At 49.8% G+C, this 24,651-nt stretch overlaps 1 protein-coding gene across 2 annotated transcripts; it reads right to left on the reverse strand.

The window, feature by feature from the left end:
- Positions 1-18,961: 18,961 nt before the first annotated feature.
- On the reverse strand, positions 18,962-23,897 carry LOC311185648 (keratin, type II cytoskeletal 1-like; the record flags this gene model as incomplete). Of its 2 annotated transcripts, XM_084256352.1 has the most annotated exons (10): positions 18,962-19,053; positions 19,210-19,428; positions 19,517-19,551; positions 19,978-20,198; positions 20,699-20,824; positions 20,932-21,096; positions 21,255-21,350; positions 21,730-21,790; positions 22,101-22,315; positions 23,334-23,897. In XM_084256352.1, 10 exons carry the CDS (start codon positions 23,895-23,897, stop codon positions 18,962-18,964), a joined length of 1,794 nt encoding a protein of 597 aa, XP_084112478.1. The 2 variants fall into 2 exon arrangements, with proteins under 2 accessions (XP_084112478.1, XP_084112477.1); XM_084256351.1 differs by having other exon boundaries at positions 18,962-19,428.
- Positions 23,898-24,651: the final 754 nt, after the last annotated feature.

Consider the following 24,651-nt stretch of genomic DNA (forward strand, 5'->3'; position numbering starts at 1 on the left):
GGAGCCCCTCAGCTCCAGCCCGAGAGTTCTCTTGGCTCTTTCCTCTGTACCAGAAAGACTTATCAGTAATGCTTTTGCAGTGCACAAATGTGAGGTGGCCAGACAGGCGCCTTCTTGCAGAGAGAGGTAATAGACCTACGACACTGTAGGAGAGTATTCCTCAAAACATCTTGACTCTTTCCTTCCTGGGGACCTCATCAGAAATGCACAATAACCAGGCATTGGGGAAAGAATTTTCTTTCCTGCAATCAGAAGACTTTAGAAGGATCAACTGTCATGAAAACCCAGAGGTTGAGGAGGGAAAGTTTCTCCACTCTTGGGCTTTGTCTCATCCTGGGCACCAAACAAAAATCTACAAAAGCTTCACACGATCCCAAGTGTTTATTGGTTTAGACTATCCACAGTGTATTCCCTGCGGTTCTGCTAAACTATTAGGAGCTCCGGCTTCTCGGTGATACGCAGAGGTGGATGAGTATCAGACAGCAAATGTTCAGCTCACCCACACCTAAACCAGACTGTCCTTCCTCTTACCCTGGGACCAAATATGTAGGAGAGGAACTATGGAATACTAGAACTGAACAGTGAATGTAAAGACATTCTGGGTGTGAGTCTCACGTTGACCATTTACTAGCTCTGTGACTGGGCTATAAAAGGGAAAATCTTGTGAAGTGTTTTGAAAACCATGGCCCCTGGTACAAATGTTAGGTGTCATTGTTGCTCTGGATACAGCCAAGGCTTTTCCTTCCATGTCACACAAGCACCATAAGTCACAAAACCAGGATGTCTCAGCTCCTAGGCCAGAGTTAGCATGAAAATAATGTAAAAAAATAATAATAATAAGCTTTGCATTTTAAGCCCCAGTTTTATTGCATTTTAGTTCAATGACCTTGGATAATTCATAATCCTCTTTGAGTTTTAGTCTCCTCTCTTAAAAAAGCAAATAAGAAGAATATGGTTGTTTTGAAAACAGAGCAAGATAAAAACACATGTCTAGCACAGTTCCTATTTAACAGCAAAAACTCAGTAAATGTAATTTACCATCTCACATGTTTTACCCCAAGTCTCCAATCTATGTCTCAACTCCCTAGTAAGGATGATTCAACAGGGATCTAGCTATGCAACATATTTGATTTGCAATAAGAAGCAAATTCGTGTTTCCTTAATCTTTTCTCCCAACCTGGCTTATATAATCCTAATCATGTCAATAAATCATAGAGCTAAAAGCCTTGGAGAGAGGTTCAATCCCAAGTCTCACTATCTCTGGACATCTGAACAACGCCCAGTTGTCCTTTACTCCATCGAGTCTGTGCCAGCTGCAGGGGTGAGGGACTTGGTCCCTAAGAGAAGAAAGAAACAGCACTTGCTGCACATCTGCCATGCCCTAGGCTGGTGCCAGCTCACTCTCTGCAGGTCTTGCTGCTCTGTAACTCTGCTTTCCCTGCCCTCCCTCCCCATTCTCACCACCGGGCACCTTGCCTTTTCTGGACCTCTTGGTCGGTTTTTGAAAGTCAAGTTGAATAGGGAGAATCTTTCTCTCCTCTTGAAATGAAATATAGAGGGTAGAGCTAGGGCAACTTAGATATTATATAGCACCTTATGTCCTTATTTTTTATCTTAGCCTTTTACATAATCTCAGTGTGCTTGTCTAGAAACATGTTCCACAGTCTTTAAGGGAGTGAAATGGGAGTTAAGACTTGTGGTTCTGGCTGTGGTTTTGTGACTGATTCCACTGTGGTCCTCACTTTCTTCATCCATAAAATGGGAACATCCATCCTGGATCCTACTGTCCCGCAGGAATTGACCTGTTACTGGATGGTTTTAAGCTTTGCTGTCTAAAGAATAGAAGAGGGATCCTGTAGGGCAAAATCCTTCTTTCAACAGGCTGCTGGAAAGCCCAGGCCCCTAAGTGGGCTCCTCAGAGGAACCCCATTTTCCCGTGAAGCAGACAAACAAGCCCAGCCCCCAGCGTTGAGCAGAGAGTGGCGAACTGCATATCCAGTGGGGAAAAGATGCAAATGTTGACATCGATTCTTCCAGCAGAACCAACTTCTCCTCCCCATACGCTGCTCTTCCTCCCCACACCCTCCATGCTCCTCTTGCGGGCTCGTTGCGGTCGGCCTCGAGCTACCATGAGCCGTGTCCCTGGCCTTGTGCGGGGCACAAGGGTCTTATTTCTCTTTGCCCAGAACCTCTGTCTCCTCAACATGGACCTGGACTAAGATAATAAGTCTATGACCTAAAAATTTCTTCTAGGGTTTGAAGTTCAGAATTGTAGGTTTTCCCCAATGTGGGTATGTGATGGTAACAATTGTTAAGTCTTCTCAGCCGTCCCTATACCTGCTCCCCTACGCTCCCGGCTGGATGTTGTCTCAGGCTCTGTCCCACCCCCTCTGGGGTTTCTCTCCACACGTCAGTCAGGTTAGTCTCTCCTCCCAAACACTTAGAGCATCTACTGGGCAAAGCTGCTGCGCCAACCCAAGTTGCCAGAATGGAAACCAAGTGTTTGCCTTTCAAAAACAAAAACAAAACAAGCAAACAGCAAACCCTCCTCTCTCAGTCCCCAAGTCCATTGGGTTCAATGTCAAGAAAGAACTTCAGCAAACAGAGAGGCAGCTCGCAGACACCTCCCCCCACTCTGCCCTCAAAGCCCAGCACCTCCACTGGGCTCCTGGGGATCCCTAGGAAGGTGGGACAGAAGGCTGACAGGCGCCTAAAAGGAGCCACTTGCTCAATATCTCCTCCAGGGCATTCCTTTGTAAGTGATTATTTTAAAACTGCTCACTCAGTCTACAGTCCCAACCCCTGACCCAGTTCTCCATCGAGCCCCAGGCTTCCCCTCCTTTCTTACCTAACGCTCCCTTTTAGTTTTGTTTTTTTAATCGACAGCTTTTTTTTTACCAGAAGTTCCATCTGACCTATTGATTCAGGTGCCTGGGGTAAGCTGGTTGCCACTGAGAAGCAGGCTGTGGGCAGTTAGTTCCACCCACAAAATGAAGTCCCCACGATCCCACCGTGGAGGACCCCACCTGGAATGCAGAGACTCTCAGACACAGACACCAGACTTAGGTGGAAGGTGGGGTTTGCCTGCTGCTCAAAAAGAATGCAGAGCACAGAAACGAAGGAGGAATGAGAGCAGAGACTGCTCAGGACACAGCAGAGACCTGCTGGCTCAGCTATCCGCCGAGTGGCCCCCCATCAGCACGCAGCCTCCTGCGTGGGGCGCGGCCCATATGGGGGTTCAACAAATGTCACCTCCTTTCCCATTGCTAGGGCCAAAATGTCACATGTTGTTCCAGTTTTCTAACTGGGCCCCAGCAGATGTCACCCAGTGGGAAGGGACACGACTTAGCTTTGTTCTCCAAGGACCAATCCTCAGCCGAATGAACTCAGTTCTGAATGAACTCGTAGCCACCTGCAACTCATAGTACTCGTGCCTAGTTCACTAAAGTGCTGGCCACCTAATGACGTTCTGGCAGGTGCGCCGTGTGCTCTCAGCTGTGTGTCGTCAATCACACAGAACACCGAAAGGGGGTCTTTTGTGAACTATTCTTGCCCCTCCCAGCCTCAACCTTCATTCAAACTGTTTTCAAATCAAGTTCTCCTCCCATTCTGACAGCAATATCCTAATTCTTGCTTTTAACTCATAATGCCATCCCAACATGGAGGACAGGGCAGCCATCCAATATTCTATTCTATTCTCTCCGTGATTTCAGAAAAATAGGGTCAACCTTATAATGATCCCACCTACGCCTTCCTTGAAGTTTAGAAGTTCCTCCAGGTTTCTCCAGATTAAATTCTGTCCACTTTTTTTTTTTTTTTTTGTGGGACCCTCACTGGCGGCCGGGGAACGAACCGGCGCTGCAGAGGCTGCGGGCAGCCTCGAAGCCCAGCGCTCAACTGCTGCGCCACCAGGGGAGGCCCAAATTCTGTCCACTTCTTCCCAACCCTCACTCATGGGAAGGCTGCCTGCTAATTCCATTTTGCACTGCTGCCATTCACAACTGTAGTTAAATTGGCGGCCTCTACCTGGACACCTGCCATTTCTTCAGCAGAGCCCCTGTGCTAACAACCCACAGGGACCACCATTAGAGCCTCCGCTCTCATATTTCCCCCCAGCTTGAGCCCCATCACTCCCTTCCCCCCACCACTTAAAGCTGCCCCACCATGTGACCTCACATCTTTTGAGACTCCCTGTATTGTGTTGGCTGGTAGGAGGCAGCAGATGGAAAGAAAGAAACAAATAAACCTCTTCCCAAATCTTGAAAGAGAAAGAAAAGAATGAAAAATAATGGAATTGTAAAAGACCAAATAAATGGTCTCTTGTTTCAAGAGAGTCTTTTTTGTTTCCGGTCTAGCAACAAAGCTCTTTGAGATGCCTTCAGACCCGTGGGCACTGGCTTGCCTCATTTTGGAAGGAATGGGTTTGGAAAAGGGTTTGATTCTGGAATGCCTGCTTGCTACAGGGACTCTTATCTAGAAAAAAATAGAAAATAAGTGTTCAAAATTCTCTGAACAGCTTTTTTCCCCCAGCATGAAAAACCATCATTCTTCTAAACTTTTCTTGCAAACTTTTCTAAATCCTGCAAGGAGCAAGTAAGCAGTAAATGTTTACTAGAGCTGGTACAGTCATTCATTTGGGATGTGCTAAATTTAAGACCTGAATTATATTTTTATGAGCCAAAGGCACACTTCAGTACCCATCAGGTATTAAAAGCAGTAAAAATTTGGCCCTACTTAGCAGTACTTTTATAAGGCGAGCTGTATATAAACTGTGAAAGGTATGTTTACCTGTAAATGTCAAGCCCTCTGCCAAAAACCAGCCATGTGACTTCAGGTGTCACCTTTCTTGCCAGAACTTCCTTTCTGCCCTGTCCATTCAGGGGTTTGGAGACAACAGGAATGGGAAGAACATTAGGTGGGGGGGTCAGAGAAGCTGCAGCCAACTGACTCCAGAAACTGGGGGCCCTTCACCTGTGAGCCTCGGTTTCCCCATCTGTAGAATGGAGGCATCGGCCCACAGACCTGTCAGGCACCTGCTGGCTCAGGGTCAGTCTGTGCTTCAATGGACCTTCATAGGTCATTCCTGGGAGCTGACGCAAAGTCAGTGAAAGTTTGGAGAGCCCCAGACAAGATATCCAGACCCGTCCTGCTTCCATCCATTTCCCCACTGAGAACAGGGTAAAAATGGCAGCAGCGAGCTTGACAGAGGAACACTGGAGCAGGACAAAGACCAGCAGGCACAGCTTCAGCCAAAAAAAGAGAGGACTTTTGTTTTTTGTTTGTTTTTTTATTGAGGCAACATTGATTAACAACAATGTACATGATTTAGGGAAACAGGTTCACACCCCTTCAGATGTGTGTTATCACACCATACCCACCCCCAAAGCACCCACAGTCCTTTACCATAGACCATGGGGTCCCGTCCCCCTGTTATCCCTTCCCTAACCCCTCTAGTGGCCTCAGTCCTGCCACCCTATTTCTAGGGCTTGTTCTGCTGCAGTTTTTTTTTTTATTTTTTTTATTTTATTTTATTTATTTATTTATACAAGCACTGGGTATAGTCAGAAGCGCGGGAGGGTGAGTGAATTCACCAGAGCCAGAGCGGGGAGCAGAGCAGGCAGAAGGACCGAAGGACACTGCTGAGGGGAGCAGCAGGTGGCAGGAGAGGTCTGCGCGCCATGTGGGATCCTCCTCCGGTGGCCGGGGAGCAGCCGGGGATCGGACCGGTGCCGCAGAGACTGCGGGCAGCTTCACAGCCCATCGCTCAACCGCTGCACCACCAGGGGAGGCCCAACTGGTGCAGTTTTATCAGTTAAGGAGAGCTGTGCTATCAGGCAGAAAGTGAGAAAGCCCTGCAGGCTTGGGCAGTTAGGATTTGAGAAAACAATTAAGGACAATATCTTTAGTTCTTAATCTGTAAGCTCCTTGAGAGTTTCTATCTCTGCTTTCAATGATGCCAAGAGACAGAGATGATCGATAAAAGGCTGTCTCTGAAATAGTCTCCTCCTCCCCAAGCGCTGAGCACAACAGCTAAAACCTGGGCGGCTGTTTCCTCACCCACCCTCTTTCCTGGGTGGCTGAGCTCAGCAGTTACTTGGAGCAGGCAGAGAGCTTTGCCCCTTCTTCTGGGGCACCACAGCAGCTCCACAGAAACCCTGAAGAAGCGTTGTCTTTCTGAGATCCGGAGTGGCTGGGATATGACTCTCAGCCATCCCTCCTCCCTTACAGGAAGTCCCTTTACTGCTTCCACCATTTGTCTAAACATGTTAGTTTTTATTTGGGTTTTCTTCTGGGCTACATCTCCCACCCAGGCAGGCCCTTTACATCCATAGCTCTGGTCAGGCCTGTCCCCCATAAGCCCATCACAGTATCCATGGAGTTGGCTCATTGTACATATGTTGGACCCCCAGAGGGTGGGGATGGTGCATGCACTTCCCTCTGTGTTTAACTCTATGTGGCTCAGTACTAAGCAGAAATCATGCTTCTCTGGTAAAGGAAAGAGTGATAAAGACAGGATTTTGCAATGGGAATGCTGTGGCCAGTTTGTCTGGGTCAGCCGTGAAACCTGATCATTGCCCATATTTTTCGAGACCTGTTCAGTGTGGACACTAACTGAGTGCAAGTCTTCTCATCCATGGACAGCAGAAAGGGGGGTCAGGTTTGACAAAGCAGGTCTCCCTCCCACTGGGACCCCCTACTGGGGCAATGATGACAGCATCTGGAATTACTGACCACCCAAGGGGACAGGAGTAGCTTGTCCATCTTGTCTGGCCTCCTTGGCAAGACTTTAAATAGCTCCCACTTGCACAGAACTTCTTATGAGGTGTTTGCTTTGCCCAGTGTCTCCACAGACGCCAGAGGGCCAATGGTATAGAAGGACTGCCCCCCATCTCCTCTCCACACATCCCCCTTGTGCTCCCCCCAAGCCTCTCCTGCTCAGAATCTTCCTTTGCCTGAAAACTTACTGACCGCCAGCCCCACAAGGGGCCTCCTCCCCCTTAAGCAGGACTCCCTGGCCTTCCTGCGGTTCTGTTTCCCCTTCTTATCTTACTCATTGCACCACTTTCTCAAGTGGTCAAGCGGTCAAGCCATTTTTATGGGTCTCAGCCACAAAGTCCCAGCTGGTTCCTGCACAGCTGGAGTCCCTGGGCTGCTCCAAAAACATCCACTGCTGGGCCCTGGGCACCTCTTGCAAAACGAGGTGCTCATGCAGGGGTGTGCAGTTTCGCTGAGAAGAGAAAGGAAAGCGCTTCCAAATTCTCACTGGGGCCTGTGACCCAGACATGTCTGCACACCACTGTCCCGAATTGCTCTTGCTTTCTTGTTCTCCTGCCACTTGCCCCAGGCCCTGACTCCCAGTAGCAGCTTACAACATTGGCACAAATGTGCTGACTCTCTGGCTGCTGCTTCCCGGCACACAGGGTCCATGGGATGCTCAGGGTCTCTGCTCCTGCCAGAGAAGGTAGAGATGGGAGCCAGGAACCTGCTGGGAGGCAGCAGGGCAGGCGAGGGGTCAATCAAGAAGCAGGGCTGGGAAGTTGGCACCTGAGCTGAGCTGCACAGAAGTCACCAAGCTCCCCAGGAGAGGGGGTCTCAGCAGTTGAGAAACGCCCGGAGCTGGAGAGAATCCTGGGAGACTGGAGCCCCCTCCAAGGGCAGACCCTGGGGTGGGAGTGATGGGGTGGCCAGTGCAACCCCCTGAGAGGCAGAGCAGAGCCCGTCTGAAGCAGGGAGCCGGTGCTGGTGAGCGTAGTCCCAGGAGGTCTGCTCAGGATTCCAGCAGCTCCCACACCCTAAGGGTTTGCTCTCTTACTCACCCCCGCCCTCCTGTACTCTCCAGCTCCACTTCCCTCCTTCCCCGGGTTAGCAGCAGTAAGACCGAGCTCAGCTGGCTCCCAGGCTCACTCTGCCGCTCCCTGGTCCTCATTCCTGCATCCCAGCCCCCCAGGCTCGGGGGCAACTGCTTCCCAGACAATGCACTAGGCACGTCACACTCGAGCCGCTGGCTGCCTGGATGATCTTGGAAAAGCAGGCTTTGCCTTTGCCCTGAAAGGCAGACAACACTCCACAAGAGGTGAGCAGTCTCCACCACTGCCGAGAGCAGCGGGAGGGGCGGAGCTGGCGCTCCTGATGCCGGGCCTGCAAGAGGGCAGGTGAGGGGTCCTCGCAGCTGCCAGGCTCTGGCCGGGGTTGAGGGGAACAGCCTGCTCTGAGCCCCTGAGCCCCTGAGCTGGGCAGACCAGGCCTGAGAGGACAGGGCTCTTCATCGTCGTCTCTGGGCATCCTGGCGAGGAAAAGGGACAAGAAAGGAGTTTCTAAGGCTGAGTCCAGACTGAGACGCCCTCTCTCCTTAGCCAGGAAGCCTCAGGCTTCTTACATCGTCGTTAATCTTTGGGCAGTATTTGATTTCTCCCCTCAGGTGTAGTCCCCGTAGTTCATGAAATGCTGTCCAAAAATTTAAAACAACGTAAGAAAATAAATAAAATAAAATAAATAAAAGTTCATTTCAAGTAAGAAATCAAGCCTCAGGCTTCCAGACATCGGGCCTTTGGGGTTTCTTCCTGTTCTTTAGGGTCCCTTCTTGCCCCTGCCCCAGTGTTAGAAGGGCCTGCAGTATCCAGAGAGAAGAGAGTCTGGGGTTCTTTGCTTAAGGGGAGCTCTGTAAGGACACCCCCTTCCAGGGCGCCTGTATTAAACAGACGCAGCGCTGTGTGCTGATAAGAACAAGCCTGTGTCACACCCAGGACTGAATCCCAGCCCCACACCTGTAGGCTTCTTGGCCTTAGAAGGGTTACCTGCCCCTCATGACCTCTCTCTCCTCTGTAGACATAATTGTAAGAGTTGATGTGGAGGTAAATGCAATCACTGGAATAAAATATGGTAGGAAATAATACATGTAATACTTAGCACAATTTCTAGCAGAAAACAAAAGTTTCTACTTACCCAATATCTGTCAAAGTGCAGAAAATGTCTAGAAATTCCAACACTGTGGTAAAAAAAATGACAAAAGCACCTCATTGTCATCCATGCACCCCTCCCTGAGGCTCGCAAGCCCACCTTTCAGCCCCCCTTACTCCCTGGGGCAGCTGTCCCTGACTGCGCCAGGTCTCAGGGGTCAGCTCAGCCCTGCTCAGATGCCCAGCCACTCACTGCAGGCCCGCGCTGCCCCCACACACCCGTGCGGGGAGTGTTTCTGTTACAAGGAGGACACTTGAGTGCTTCAAGACTCACAAGAATGACGCCAAAGGAGATGAGACAGAGGCTTCCACCTTGGTGCCCAGGGAGTCAGCCTCCCCGGGTGGCCCAGCGATGCCCCTGCTATCGGCCCCACCCCGACTCAAGCACCTTCTGGGCAGATCAGCCTGGCGACAAGAGCCCCCTTTGGCAACACTGCGCCCTCGTGGATGTCATTTCACTCAGACAATCTCCTTCTGAAAGAAGTCGGGCGAGTATTATGTGCCCATTTTACACATGAGCACACTGAGCCTCTCAGACGGAGCAGACGTGCCTGCGAGCAGCAGGCGAGTAACGCAGCCAGACTAGGGCTTGGCCCGAGGTCTGCAGGACCACCTCCTCCTGAGAGCCCACGTCCCCCACTCCACCCTCCTCAGCTCATCCCTGCTCCCAGCACAGAGGCTTCACGAGCGTGCTCTGTCCCTCAGAAGTACTAGGAACCCCTTGTTAGCTGCACTAACTGCTCAGAAACATGTTGGAAACCACTCCGCTGATACCTTTATATTTTTTTTATTTTTTAAGACATTTTATTTATATTTATTTTTTATACAAGAGCTGGGGTACAAGCCAGAGGCACAGGAGGGTAAGAGGATTCACCAGAGACAGAGCAGGGAGCAGAACAGGCAGACGGACCGAAATACACTGCTGAGGGGAGCAGTGGGAGAGACAGGAGAGGTCTGCCGCGCCATGTGGGTGTCTCCCTGGCCGGCCAGACAGGAATCAATCCCATGCTGCAGAGGCTGCGGACAGCTTCACAGCTCTGCGCTCAACCCGCTACGCCACCGGAGAGGCCTGATACCTTTATTTTTAAAATGAAAAGCTGAGTTCAGGGACTTGTCAAGATCTCGTGACTAAAGGATACAGAGCAGGAATCCAGCTGGGAGGCTCCACTGCTGAGCCCAACTAGTCTGGACAGCAGAGAATTTCAGGGCCAGAAGAGGCTTCAGTTAGACAAACAGCAGGGTTTTAATAAATATCACCGTCAACTCTCAGTTACCCACAATGATGGAAAACAGGAAGCAAACAGGAGGTGTATCCTTCCCAGGTTTTTTAAATCTTTCATTTAAAATGCTTCCCCCAGGCTGTAAAGGCACCAGAACAACTGCTCCTTACTATTCATACCCCTGTGGGAGGCCGGGAAAGCAGCTCTTAGGTTGGATCCAAGGGCAAGACATGCTAGTCCTTGCTGCATTAGCCCTCAATAACCACAAGTTGGAGGTTGTCCTGTCATGGCATGGACTGCACTCCCTCAGCTGGTCCTGCCAGGTACACGCAGCTCCACGGTGGCACGTGGCAGGTCACAGGGAGCAATGAGGCACACCACAGTGCCCCAATGCCCGATGCCCTCACCATGGAAACCTTGTTTATGCATTATCAAGCCAAGAGAAAGGATTACTGAGAAAGAGGAAGCCAAACACAGGGCACACCCCCTGGAACCCAGAGGGGTTTCTCAATCCCGGGCACACCCTCGCAGTTAGCAGTGGTGAGCGAAGAACTCGACTGTCTTGACTGCAAATGTTACAAAAGATGGTTTCAACTACAGGCCCATCTACAGGGATACAGAGGTAGTACACTTGCCTAGAATGTTCCCCCAGCTCCACCAAGAGCGAAAGGGAGTCAACTATGATGACAATAGGAGAAACTTAAGACTGATAACAAAAGGGACCAATCAACTACCTCATTTCATACAGAATAAGAATGCGGAGTGTGGGAATGCATGAAGGTTACTGGGTCCAGAGAGCTAAGCTTGGGACCTGCCCCCTCGCGCACCTCTTCTCATCTTCCAAATAATTAAAGTTAATTAAGGACGTGAGTTACAGGAGGACAAGATGCCTGCACCTCAGTCCCTGTCCCAGGCTCACCACTCCCAAAGGAGCCCTGTGCAAGGACTGAATTCCAGCATTTTCTCAACTGAACAAATAAAAATATTCTCCAAATCACCTGTCACATCAGCTCAATCCAAGATCAAGCTTCAACACTTTTTGAAACAACTAGTGGAAATATTCTGGAAGTTGAAGCTGAGATGTGGGGAGGGAAAAGAAAGAAAGAAGAATACGGAACATGGGGGAGACTGCGGAGAGAGGAGGCCACCGGGGCAGTGGGGGTGGGGGGCCTCGAGCTGGAAGTGCTTCTGTTGGGGGAACAGGATGTCCTAAAGCTGATTCCACACAGGCTTTGTGGACTCCACCCCCACCCCAGGCCAAAGCCAAAGACACTGGGAACTCCAAATCCCATCCCCACCAAAGGGAAGGTGGCTGGGACCTGAGGGTGGGGTTCAGCAGCCAGGTGGGTATAAAGGCAGACACGTGGGCTTTGGAGGGGTCCCCCATTTTGGCTCTCCGCCAGCTCACAGCATCTGGCCAGCTCGGAGAGTGCCTTTGGGTTTCCAGGTCGGCGGATCGGGTAGGACGCATTAAAGACTTTATTTCCCTATTTTCTCCCTGAGTTGTACATTTTCCTTATTTCCTTTTCCCTTGTCAATAAACCTTTTATTAACCTTTTGTGTGTGCCTGCAGTGGAGTATTCATAAGTCCCTTGTAAGCGCGCAGGTGAGGACCCACAGCCAGGCAACCCGTTCAATATCGGGGCTGCCCTATAACACTTCTACCAGGGTTTAAGCACCCGGGACAGGCCAGCCTGTGGTGTCTCCAGCAGAGATGAAGTCGCTGTACACAGGGCCGCCCCTGCTGCTGTCCATCCAAGGTGAGAGCTCGAGGGACCCGTCCCCGCCAAGCAGGGACAACGCTGTGGCCATCTTCGGGGAAGTGGCCATCACACTCCCTTGGTCACTTTTGGTCTCCTTTTAGCTCCCCTCTGCCCTTGAACTCACTCTAGCTTTTCAGTGAGCCACTCTTCCAAGGCTCAGAACTTTCCAAAACTTCCTCAAATGCTCAGAACTGCTTCAACACCCAGCGGGGAGAACTTCAGGCCAGCAGAGGACGCTGCGCGCTGTCTAGAGAGAACCAGCAGGGCCTATTGACAAATTGGAAACTGGGTGTGGGCAACAGGGAGGGGTGAGACTAACCCAGTGTGACCTGGGAAGGTCACAAGTTGACTAAGCCTGCGCCATTTTTCTGATCATGGACTGCCAGGGAGTGCCACATTCCCTCCAGCAGACATGGGAGGGGCGAACACAGTGACGCAGCCTGTCCCAGAGCACCTGGGCCTCCATCCCTCCAACAAACAACCAAAAATGGCTGGCACCACCCAGATGTCCCCTGGGTCTCTTTACCCTCCCTTTTGTCTGGCACAAGACTGCTGCCAGCTGTGGCTCCAAGAAATGGCATTACAGACCATATCTGTCCCCTCCCCGGCTGTCGCCGCCCAGAAGCCACTTTCTCCACCCCACGACAGCCCCTTCCCACTCATCACAAGGGAGACGCCTGGAGCCCCCACTCATCCCTGCTCCCACCCGAGTCCTAGCCACATTTCTAGGCTCTTCTCAACTCTCCAGGAACCTCCGCTCACACTTGACTTCTCTTCTGGTTGCTTCTAGAAACGTGCTTCCTCTTGGTTTCCATGCCCCCTTCCCATCCCTAGGGACTGCTCCTGTGTACGCTTTACTGACCTAATCTTTGTCTTCATGGTCCTTGAGCAGAGGGATCTTGGGGTTCTGGTCTTGAGTCTCTCTCTCTTTTTAGAATAAATTTCTTTAATGGCAAAAAATAAAAAACAGCAATGAATGGAAAGAGTTGCATAATTCAGGAATCCCCATACTACCCTCAGGTGGAGATATGGCCTGTTCACAACAGAGGGAGAGGGAGGGAGCAGTGGTTGTAATTGTGTGCCTCATACCCTCCCCTGGATGCTGCAAGATGTCCCTAGTCACACCGTCCTAAAACAGCAGTACCGCCCTTGGGATCTTTTGGAAATCTGTGGAGACATTTTTTGCTTGTCACTGACATGGAGGCTGTTATTGACCTTTAGTGGACACACCCAGATTCTGCGAGACCCCACACAGCTTTTGAGTATCCCAACATTGGTGATGGTTCAACCCAGACCCCACATCACACACACATGCAGTGGTTTTGCTCCCTTTCAGAGATGCTGGAGGGTTTGGGAATGCAACTACTGTATAAATCAAAAGAAGAGGGCTTCCTTGGTGGCCTAGGGGTTAAGTCTCAGCGCTAAACCCACGCAGCAGGCCTCTCCTGTCTCGCCCCTGCTCCCCTCAGCAGTGTATTGCAGTAGATCCACCTGTTCTGCTCCCCACTCTGTCTCTGGTGAATCCTCCCACCTCCCCACACCTCTGACCTACACCCCAGTCCTTACATGCATAAATAAATAAATAAATCTTTTTTTAAAATCAAGAGAAGGCTGTATTTTCTTTTCATTAAAAAGTGTACAGGAGTTTGCACCTTTTGGGGAAATTATGCCATCGGCAGCAGCATTGCTCATGGCCCTGAGGTCACCGCACAGCACACACACATCAGGCTGTGCCAGTAGCTGGGTGAGCTATGCTGGTTCTACCTGTGAACTCTGGATGCGTCATTATGTCTTCTAGCAAAGACCTGACCGAGAACTTCCAGAGTGGGATATTACAGTGTTGTTGGCGGCTTTTTCCCTTTCGCGTCCCCCTTACACTACAGCTAAGGCCGTGCATTGAGTTGCTTTCACCCTGTGTGCCCACAGCGTCTTCCATCTGTTTTTCTTTTGCCAACAGTAAAAGGGAGTCATTTTCATTATCGTTATGAATCAGAAGGTGATGACATGAATGGCTTTAGAATAACTCACGGAAAGAAAGGATACCCTTTTTCAAAAGAAACTTTGATCATGTTCATAAAGTCCATGTTAAAACTTCCACACACATTTTTAACAGAACAGGAAAGCCAAACGAGAACTCCCAGCCCCTCGGACAGCCCTGCAGAGGTCTCCATGCCCAGGAAGTCTGCCTTGGCAGGAGGTGGGGGTTCCTAAAATTCCATGCATAGGCTCTGGTTCAGCGGCACAAAGCCACAGGTGCTGGTTCAAGATCATCTTTTGGAATTCTGTCCCAGGGGCTAGTGCAGCGCCCCGAGGAAGACCCTCCCCCAAGGGAAGGAAGGAACAGCACAGTTGAGCCAAGCTGTGCCAGGAACTGAGACGCCAGGACTGCAAGAAGACTTGCTGGTTCGGTGGGGTTCCCAGGGACACTAGGCAGTTGTCTTGGGACTGGAATTATGGGAGAGGCAGTTAGTACGTGGGGAGGAGAGACAGTGGGGAGGAGAGATGGTGGGGAAATCCATTTTTCTCTAGAGTTAGAGGAATCTCAGGATTGCATTAGAGAGAGGGCTAGAGGAGGCGGACTGACCACTGAATTGATGGCTGCGACACAGTGGCCATCCAAGGAAGGACGGGCTTAGGGGAACCCCCACGGAGCAGAGGGAAGGAGTCTACCCTTCCAAATGAGACATGAGGAGGGAGACAAAGGGATCTCGATCCAGGGAGAGGGAGTGTGAGGAGATGACTTAGGCAAGGACAAAAGGCTGAAATTTTATCATAGGCTCTAGCCAATGCTCAGAAACCACCTCCCAAAAGCTCATCTGCTAAAGAACGTGCAATTCAACTCTTAGTGGAGTGGAAACAGTCAAGTCTGCTGGGGCTGGAACACTGGGGTGGCAGGACATCTGAGAAAAAAGAATAAATACATAGACATGTGCTTCTTTGCTTGCTTGTACATAGATACTTCTTGAAGGATACCCAAGAAACTATGGCTGCCACAGACAAAAGGGACTTCATGGAAGGGGATAAGAGAGTTTTTATTGCACAGCTGTACCTTTGTGCTTCTCTCCTGAATACTATTACTTGGATGAACACCAAGCATCAGATCTGGTTTGGACACACCCAAGGCTGAAATACCAGAGTCTAAGATTTTGACTGTTCATCTCTGCATCTGGGGAACTGGTCTGGGGAACCACAATATCGTGACTGGTTAGTCCCTGAAGAATCATGACTGGCCTCATAGCCTTTAAGTTTTCTCTATTTGTGGTAGTTTCCCCTGTGTGTATCTGACTTTCCTACTGAGATTTCTCTGATCCTTCCTCTATTTCTGACTTATCTGAAGGTTTCCTCTTTCAAGACTCAGTTTATACCTCTAGCTCCAATAATTACCTGGGTAGAGTTACCTCAAAAGAGCAAACTCATCATTTGTCCCCACTAATCTACTTGCTATAGTTTTACCCAAGCCAGAAACTTGGAGCCATCCTCAACTTATCCCTTCACTTCACTGCCCCTGCCTCCCTCCATATCCAACCTATCACTTAGGCCTGATGACTGGACTCCCAGCCACCTCTCAGTCCAGATTCTTATCCAACTTCTGGCCACTCAACCAACTCGTGAACTAAGGTACAAGTCTTGGTCATCTTTTGCTTGTACCCTGGCAGTATTCTCCTATCGAGTCTTCCTCCATCCAATATGGAGCCCTCCAATCTGGCCTAAGTGATCCCTCTAAAACCCCAATCTCTCCTACCACTGTACACTCTCAAACTCCTTTATAGTTTCCTCCTCAATTACCACAGCTCTTTCAGCCATAAAATGCCTGAAAAAAATGACATTTCCATGAACAGATTAACAAACCAGGTATCTGAAGGGATACTCAAGTACAAAACAAACTGTATTCGTGCTGGATTCCTATCCCACTAATAGTGAGACAACCCCCATCCCTCCATTAGCTCAGAACTTAGTAGGTTGTAATGAGTCAATAGATCTCCAAGCCCTCACTGAGACCCTCTGACCCACAAACTAGAGTCTAGACTCCATTGGATGCATATGAGGCCCTTCTTGACTGAATCCAACTCTTCACCTCATTTCTTTTCACTAACTCCATGCTCCTTCAGACAATCAAATACGTCATGAAATTTCACTCTTCCATGTCTTTATCCATGTTACTCCTTCTGCCTGGAGTGTCTTTATTGGCCTCCGATAACTTGTCTACCTTGATTTCCTTTATCTGCTTGAAAAACTCCTACTTATCCTCCTAAACCCTGCCAGAGATCAATTTTAAATGTACTGTTTCTACGCCTTGTATGTGTTTCTCTCATTGCATGGGTCATGTGCACTGTGGGGGCATCATGTCTACACACCCCATCACCCAAGGCTCGGGGCTCTTTGGGAAAAGGAACCAAGTCTCACTCACAGCTTCCCTGGTGTTTGGTTGCATCCTTGACACATGGTGTATGTGCAGGAACTCTGTGTGTTGCTGGAGGGAATCCAGGATTTTTCTTTGCTGTCTTTCTGATACTAATGTATTTGGGCACTTAATCTTACTCAATTTAGTTACATGTTGACTTACTCAAGGTTTTCATTTAGTCCTATGACCTTTTATAAGCATTGGTAAGTTTCACTGTAAATTTTATTGGTCTCTGTTCTATGCCTGAATGTGCCAGGAAAACCTAAATCCCAACAAGATGAGTAGGGCCATTCCCAATACTGAACTGCGATTCATGGAAGTTATAACTTAAGAAGGAAATTAGAAAATTTAAGTTATAACCTAAGAAGCATATGAATATTCCTCTCAGCGGCAACAGGCATTCAGAGTTCTGCAGCTCTCTCCTCAGTACAGTCATTCAGCAGTGTCCAAACACTGTATCTGGTGGCCCCAGAGCCCTTCTCTCCCTTACAAGAGAGAATGTCGTCTCCCTCAAAGCCACCCAACTCTCATTGTTTTAAAACCACAAGCACCAAGCTGCCTTTTATGACTAATTCAGTTTCACAGATATCTTAGAAGGAGGATGGGGAATTGGTATTTTAGTCACTTAAAATATAGGTTCTCCGCAAACTAATACGTTGTGATTTACACACCCACTGCTTGTGTGTTTGTTCATAATTGTCAGTCTTCCGGAGCAAATTCAACTTGGGTGCACCACCAAAATCATCTTTGTGACCTTACAGAGCGGGGCCACTGTGACCATGTCAAGGTAGTTCCCACCTTGAAGACTGCCAGACAGCCCCCTTCTCCTGCTTCTTCATCCCTCCCTTTTAATTTCATGTAACTCTTCTGCATAACACAGTCACAGTTCACAGAAGCAATGTCCAATTATAGATTGTTTTCTTTTCGACGTCTCGAAGCAAATATTCTCATCCCCATCTCACCTACCAAATAAATGAGGCTCAGAGTGTTCCATTAATTCATCCAAGAATCCACACAGCCAGGGAGCAGGGGATTGTTTTCTTTTGCCTGCCCCTTAGATACCACATGCAATCTCCCAAGGTTCTCTGAATCGAAGTTCCTTGTCCTTTCTGTCCACCAAAATGCTTGCAAGAGTCTCACATCAGCCCAGGCAGAAAGGAGCTTTGGAGAGGGAGTGACGTGGGCGGAGCTCACCAAGTGGTTCTTACATGATGTTCTCGTTAATCCACCACCATCCCTCCCACCCTGGATTCCCACAGTTGACACTGGAGCTAGAAAGTCTTTTCCTAATTGAAAGCTAAGTAAACTGATTTTTTCATGGTCCTGGAACTGCTGGGAAGGTGATATTCATTAGTCTCTGAGAGCAAGAATTGGCTGAGTTCTCTGGAGATCAGCAGCAGTGGTGCCATTATCATTAAAACTGACAGTCCTTGAGTGCTTGCGATGTGCTGAGCTGTGTTCCTTCATCATCCCATCCAAGCCTCACAATAATGCCCACGAGGAAAATGTTGCTCCCATCATAGAGATCTTAAAACTGAGCTGCAGAAAAGCCCATAACTTGCACATTACCGCAGGGCTAGTAAAAGGTGGTGATAAGAGCCAAACCCAGCATCTCCGACGCCAAATGTCCCTGCTCTGACCATTGTGCATCTCGTTGCCCTGCTTCACAAGTACGGGCGACATACATGTCCACATAGGAGCTTCGGAGATGAAGCAGAGCTCTAGATAGGGGTGGCCTAAAGAGTGGTAAGTGGAGCCAGCCCTCCACCACCTCCCGCGGTTCTTGAACACCCAGGCCAAAGTCAGTATTCTGGCTGTTGTCACCGCTGACCCTGTGTGACCCACACCCCTCCATCACAGGCTGTTCCGCATAATCAATTACTTTTTTGCGCAATGCATTCCCATGGTCTCCATGCCAAACTCCTCCTTCCCATCCTGCCTGCTCACTGCCCTTTTCAGGAAAGTCTCCTCAATGAATCAAACCTGCCATCCCAGTACCTCCATTTCCCCATGACAGCTCCACCCCCGGGGAACGAACTTCTAATTAAAGGTTAAATGTCTAAAGTTAAATGTTGACTGAACAGCCCCCCTCTTACTCAGCATGCCAGTGAGTCCCTACTCCCCTCTGTGCCATGGGGGTGCTATCCCACCCACACACCCCACCCCAGAGAGAGTGCCATGAACAAAGAAGATTGAGGCTCAGAGAATTGCAAATGCAGTTTATTGTAGCAACACAAAGAAACAGGAGTTTAAGACCTGCCACAACAATTGGCTTACACCTTATGTACAAAACCAAAGCAGCACAGAGTTTGCTGCAGGAAAGGGGGTGTCCCGGGAGCTATGCATGGGAAAGAAGCCGGGGTCTAAGCAGCCCTCCCTGGCCAAATTAAGGGGGTGCTTTGAAATGTCATGTGTCATGTGTACAGAGGTGAAGATGGAGGGTTTTCAGGCACATCACAAAGCAGGGTCCTGGCCAGGGGGCTGAGTTTGCTGCTTATTTAAAAGCTCCTTTGGGAAGCAGAGCAGAAAGGAAGAGCTGGGGAAATAGGATGAATCCGTGTAACTAACCATAGCTCTTTTCTCCACGGAGGGTCGAGGCATTGACCTAGAGGGCACCGCCTATCTGGTCACTCGGGAATAGCTGGTGGAAACAAACTTCACGCTGGAACTGCCACCGGTGGTCTTGGTGTCCCCGGAGCCGGAGAGGCCCCCTATGCTGGAGCCCCGGCCTTCGGAGGAGCCGAAGCTGCCCCCAGAACTCTCGCCGCCAGAACCCCGCTCACCGCCAGAGCCCCGGTCGCCTCCAGAGCCCCGGGCGCCGCCAGAGATGCCACCGCCCCCTCCGGAGCCACCTCTGGTGCCCCCACTGCCGCCTCTGGAGCCATAGCTGCCGCCGCTGCTGACACCACCACTACCACCTCCGGAGCCGTAGCTGCCACCGGCCCCTCCGGAGCCACCTCTGGAGCCCCCACTGCCACGTCCTCCGGAGCCATAGCTGCCACCGCCGCCGCCTCCGGAGCCGTAGCTGCCGCCACCACCTCCTCGGCTAACACTTCCGCTGGTGCTGCTGTGGCTGGTGCTCACGGCTGCAAGGGAACGCTCGGTTAACTGCCAGGCCAGCTCGCTTTCCCACCCCCAGCCTGCACCTGTCCCTGGGAAACAGCTGGAACTTACACACGCTGACGTTGGGGACGCACTCTCCAGACATCCTGCGGGAGAAAGGAAGGTGAGTCCTTCATGCCTCTGCAGCACCAGACACCTCCCCAGGCCTCCCCGCCAACTCGCAGACTCGCGCATCTGCAACCCTCCAGTCCCTTTTGATCAAAAACCTAATCCAGTCCCTCTGGCCTGCTGAAACACCGCCATTTACTCAGCATGAGCACCAGCAGGGAGAGCACTCCATCTGAATTAGACAAGAGTCTTGCAGCTAATGTGGGCCGCCTCTCAGGCAGGATATCTGAGCCAGCCCGGAGGAAGACGAAATCACTCCATCGCATGGAGCTTCCATAGAAGAGCTGGTACCTTTCCTGTCCCCGCGCCCGGGACAAGTCGTCATTTGGTTGATCTCAGCAGTCAGTTTTGCCGGAGAGGGAACACTTAAGAAATGGCCAAAACTGCCCAGGTTCCTTTCTCACCTGATTTCCTCTCCTTCCAGCAGCTTCCTGTAGGTAGCAATCTCCATGTCCAGGGCCAGCTTGGTGTTCATGAGCTCCTGGTAGTCCCGCAGCAGCCGGGCCATGTCCTCCTTGGCCTTCTGCAGGGCGTCCTCCAGCTCAGCCAGCTTGCCCTGGGCATCCTTGAGGGCATTCTCACCACGCTGCTCAGCGTCGGTGATGGACTGCTGCACCCCTGAGATCTGACAAAGGAGAACCCATCACCTTACACACTCTCATATTATCTAATTCCACCTTGGCCTTCTCTTCTCAAACTGATTTCTCCACCCCAGAGAGGCCAGTACCATGGGTCCAACAGAACCGTGGGTGCTTACATGGTCTCATGCACTCACCTGCCTTAAAAGCCCTTAAAGGCGACAGAGCAGCCTATCTGAGCCCTGAATCAAGGCCCCTGCACCCTTGACAGACTTGACGTTCTTCTAAATGCCAACCCTGAGGTGCCCTGGCTGCCTCTCCTCTCACTCACCATCTCTTAAATCATAAGTTAGATCACTCATGACCATCACAGCTATTTATCTACTGGGTCATTTTCATGAGTTATCCTAGGGGTAACCCAGCATGAGGGCTGAATTCTGGCCATCAACATAGTCACCAAAACTTGGGTGTGGGTTGCAAAAGCCAAAGCTAACAATGAGCCTCCCCCATTGCATGTTGCTGCCCAGTGGGAAGAGGAAGCAAATACCTGCTTCTTGACACTGTCAATTTCAGATCGAAGTCTCTGGATCATCCGATTCAGTTCGGAAATCTCCATCTTTGAAGTTTTCACTGTGTCCCCATGTTGACCAGCAGTCATCTGGAGCTCTTCGTACTAAAGATGGTGGATCGAGTCCATTAGGTGGGCAGATATAAGGGAAAACCCAGGACAGCAAGAAAAGAACATTTGGCAAGCACTGGTGAGACTCCCAGCCCCTTCACCTTGGTCTGGTACAGGGCCTCGGCCTCGGCCTTGCTCCTCTGGGCGATCTCCTCATACTGGCTCTTGATCTCAGCGATGATGCTGTCCAGGTCCAGACTACGGTTGTTGTCCATAGAGAGGATGACGCTGGTCTCACTGATGTGTGTCTGCATCTGAGCCAGCTCCTACAAGGTATCATAGCGCAGTGATTCTTACAGTGTTAAGACAACAAACAACTCAGAGGAAAGAGTCAGGAGGTGGGGGATATATCTTTGTTCTGGGTAGCAGTGGGTTGGGGCTTAAAGGCTATTTGGGTAAACCTGGTTGAAATTAAAGGACTTACTGCTTGATAGAATGTTGTATAGAAATCAATTTCCTGGCGTAAGATGTCGACTTTGCTCTGAAGGTCCACCTTGGTCATGTAAGCAGCGTCCACATCCTGGAGAAACAATAGCCATCGTGAAATCAGAGCTGTAGTGAGGCAAGTCCCTCTCACCAGGTGGGAGGGGGTTCTCCAGGTAGAAGAGCTGTTCAGGCCTACTCCACACCTCTATACCCAGAAGGCTCACAATCCCTAAATTGCCCTAACTTTCAGTATCACGAGCACAAGGGACCTTGCCTGACTTGCCTGGAGCTTGCCTCCCACTCACTGCGTGAGAAGTCTGAAGCAGAGAGCCTGGACAAGCCCAGGTCATGATAAGGTGCAGAAAACTTGATTTCATCAGGTCCCTACCTGCTTCTCTGCAGCCTGCTTTCTTTCCACTTAGTAACTGGATACCCTCTCGTACTACTTATTTCATGCTATCAAATTTGCTCACCTTCTTGATGGTCACAAATTCATTCTCTGCATTTGTCCGCTTGTTGATCTCTTCCTCATACCTGTTAGAAGACACAAGTGATTAGACGGTGGCAAGAAGGTGAGGCTTGAAGTTCAGCTTCTAGACTAAAGCAGTGCCTATCACTGCTTTCCTCCTGCTAACCTAGGATACATTAGCCCCTTTGTTCTGAGACATGAAACCACTAAACTGTGTCTACCTCCTGAGAAGTTAAATATTTCTAAAAATGCCAAATTGATTTGCCTCTAACTCAAGAAAAAAACACCACCACTACATACTGTTCACAGACTTAGCTTGTCACTTTCTGAAAATATTTTAGTACAAAAAGTCAAGAATTGCCCGGTTTTGCTTACTTGCTCCGGTAATCTTCTACCATATCTTGCATGTTCTTCAATTCTGTATCCATCATCGACTGTTCTCTTTTTAGTTGGTCTGTTGTATTCCTGAGATTGCTGATGTAGGCCTCAAAGTAGGAATCCAAGTTCTGGGTCTTGGTTGAGGTGTCTACCTGCTGCAGCAGCTCCCATTTAGTTTGCAGCACCTGATTCTGCTGCTCCAGGAACCGCACCTAAGAGCACAAACCGCATCACCCACTGGTGCAGAAATGGAGCCTTAAGACCTCATTTGAAAAAGAACTTTCTCTCCTATTTTCCTGACAATGACATTCTGAGAAACAGGAAGAAGATGAGCAAATTAGCATCATCTTCATAACAAAACCCAACTCACAGTTAGTTCAGAGAAGTTTTAATTCCCCTGAGAACAGTGATCCTCCTTCAGCTGGAACTGTACACAGAAGTAGCTACACGAACACCAACTAGCCACCACATATAAAGTTATTGCAGTTTACCTGGAGACAGATCCATGATACTTGAGATCCGTCTCCCAATATTTTTTAGGTCAATTACCATAAACGTTGGTTTGTATCCCTGAGCATACACATAGTCAAAAAATGCTGGAAAAATCCAAAAATGAATTCCAGACTTATTGAATTGACATTATTGATGATTGAGCAAAAAGTAAAAAATAGTTTACATACTTTTCCAGAACAGGTATTTGAAGATAAAAGTGTATATAAATGTCCAGCCTGATCTGGTACCAATGCAACATTCTCAGAGAGCAGAGCTCCCCATCTGACAGCACAGGATGTTTGGCACTGGCCTGCTACATACTTTTTGCCCTGATATCACGATGTACTCTGTCCCCACTCAGCTCCCTTTTCGTGGTTTGGGAGACCTTTCCAGGCTTCTCACTTGCAACTTTGAAGGATGAGTTAGTCCCATTTCTATTGTCTCCATTCAATAGGTATGTGTCCCAATTCAACTCAAGAACTAAATTTTTCAAAAAACATTTCAAGGTGATGTCAAATGGACCCGTGCATATGTGGGCCACAGACCACCTTTGTCCAAGAGAAAGCTCAGCCATGAGCATCATTCACAAGCATACTCGTAATGCAACTCCTAGACGACAGTTCCAGAAAGCAACATGTCACACACAGAAACCAGAGGCTCCAACCCAGACATGTTCTGCCCTGCAGCCTCAGGTGGACCAGGAGCAGCTGTCCCGGCACTCTGAGAGCGTGAACTCACCTTATCAATAAAGGAGGCAAACTGGTTGTTGAGTGTCTTGATTTGCTCCCTTTCTTGAGACTTGACTTTCTGGATCTCAGGATCTATCTCCACATTGAGGGGTTGCAGCAGGCTCTGGTTAATGGTGACCTCCTGGATGCCACCAGGAGGACAGACAGGCCCAAAGCCACCCCCCATTCCACCACCCCCAAAACTACCTCCTCCAAAACCACCGCCACTGCCAAAGCTACCTCCACCAAAGCCACCGCCGCCGCCAAGGCCACCTCCAAAACTGCCACCACCAAAGCCACCACCACCAAAACTGCTGTGTCCACCTCCTCTGGCCACACTCATGGAGATACTTTTCGTGCCGCCAAGGTTAACAAGACTCCGACTTCCAAAGCCACTGCCGCCACCACCACCACAGGCTCCGCCGGAAAACCTCCCGCCACCGCCACCGCCCCCGCTGCGGCGCATGGTGCAGCTAGTGGTCCTGCGCTGGAGGTTAACCGTCCCGGCAGAGCCAGAGCTGAAGCCTCCTCCTCCGCATCGATACCCAGACCTAGAGCTGAGCTGCCGGCTCATGTTGACTTAGAGAGAACAGGAGCAAGGTCAAGAAAGGAAAGGAGCTGGTACTCCTCTACCCCAAGCACAGAGTCCTCCCCTTATATACCGGGAGGCCTTTGGGCTTGGTCCTCTGTCAGCGGGATGCAGTGCCACTCAAGGGTTTGGCTTGCCTGCAGCCATACAAGATTTTTACGAGCCTCAACAATACGAATAAACACTACACACCTAGCTCCCAGGATGGCTCTTGAAATTGCTGTGCACGCAAGATCGTTTGTGTGGTAATCATTTTATCAGGCAAGATCTCTCTTCGAGTACTTGTGACTTTGGGAAAATAGGACCCCACATTTGCCACCTGGTGCTTCTTGATGGATTTCATCACCTCCTATCCTAGAGATCTGTAAGTTCGCATTCTGGCTTTGCACTCGTAAGCTCAGGCACTCTCCCCTCGGGCTTGGCAGGTGCAGCTTCCCGTGTTGGAATTTCAGAAGGAACTCCCTCACCCATCTCTGAGGTCGGCCCTCCAAGCCCCGGAGCTCACCAAGTTATCTCCAGCCATAGTCAGGGGTTTGAAAAGTAAAAATTTGGAAGTTATTCGTAGCAATGTGAGTTTTATAAGTGAGCTGCATTAAAAGAGAAGCCTTGGTCAAAAAGGATGGATGGGTGGATGCTCTGGCAGACCCAGGAGGCAAAGGCATGTACTTTTCTATGTTTTCCAAATACACCTTTCCTCAAAGACAGACCAGGGCAGGAGATAGAGACACTGGCAACAGAA

Source organism: Talpa europaea (assembly GCF_964194135.1).
Source record: "Talpa europaea genome assembly, chromosome: 15".
NCBI classification, from domain to species: domain Eukaryota; kingdom Metazoa; phylum Chordata; class Mammalia; order Eulipotyphla; family Talpidae; genus Talpa; species Talpa europaea.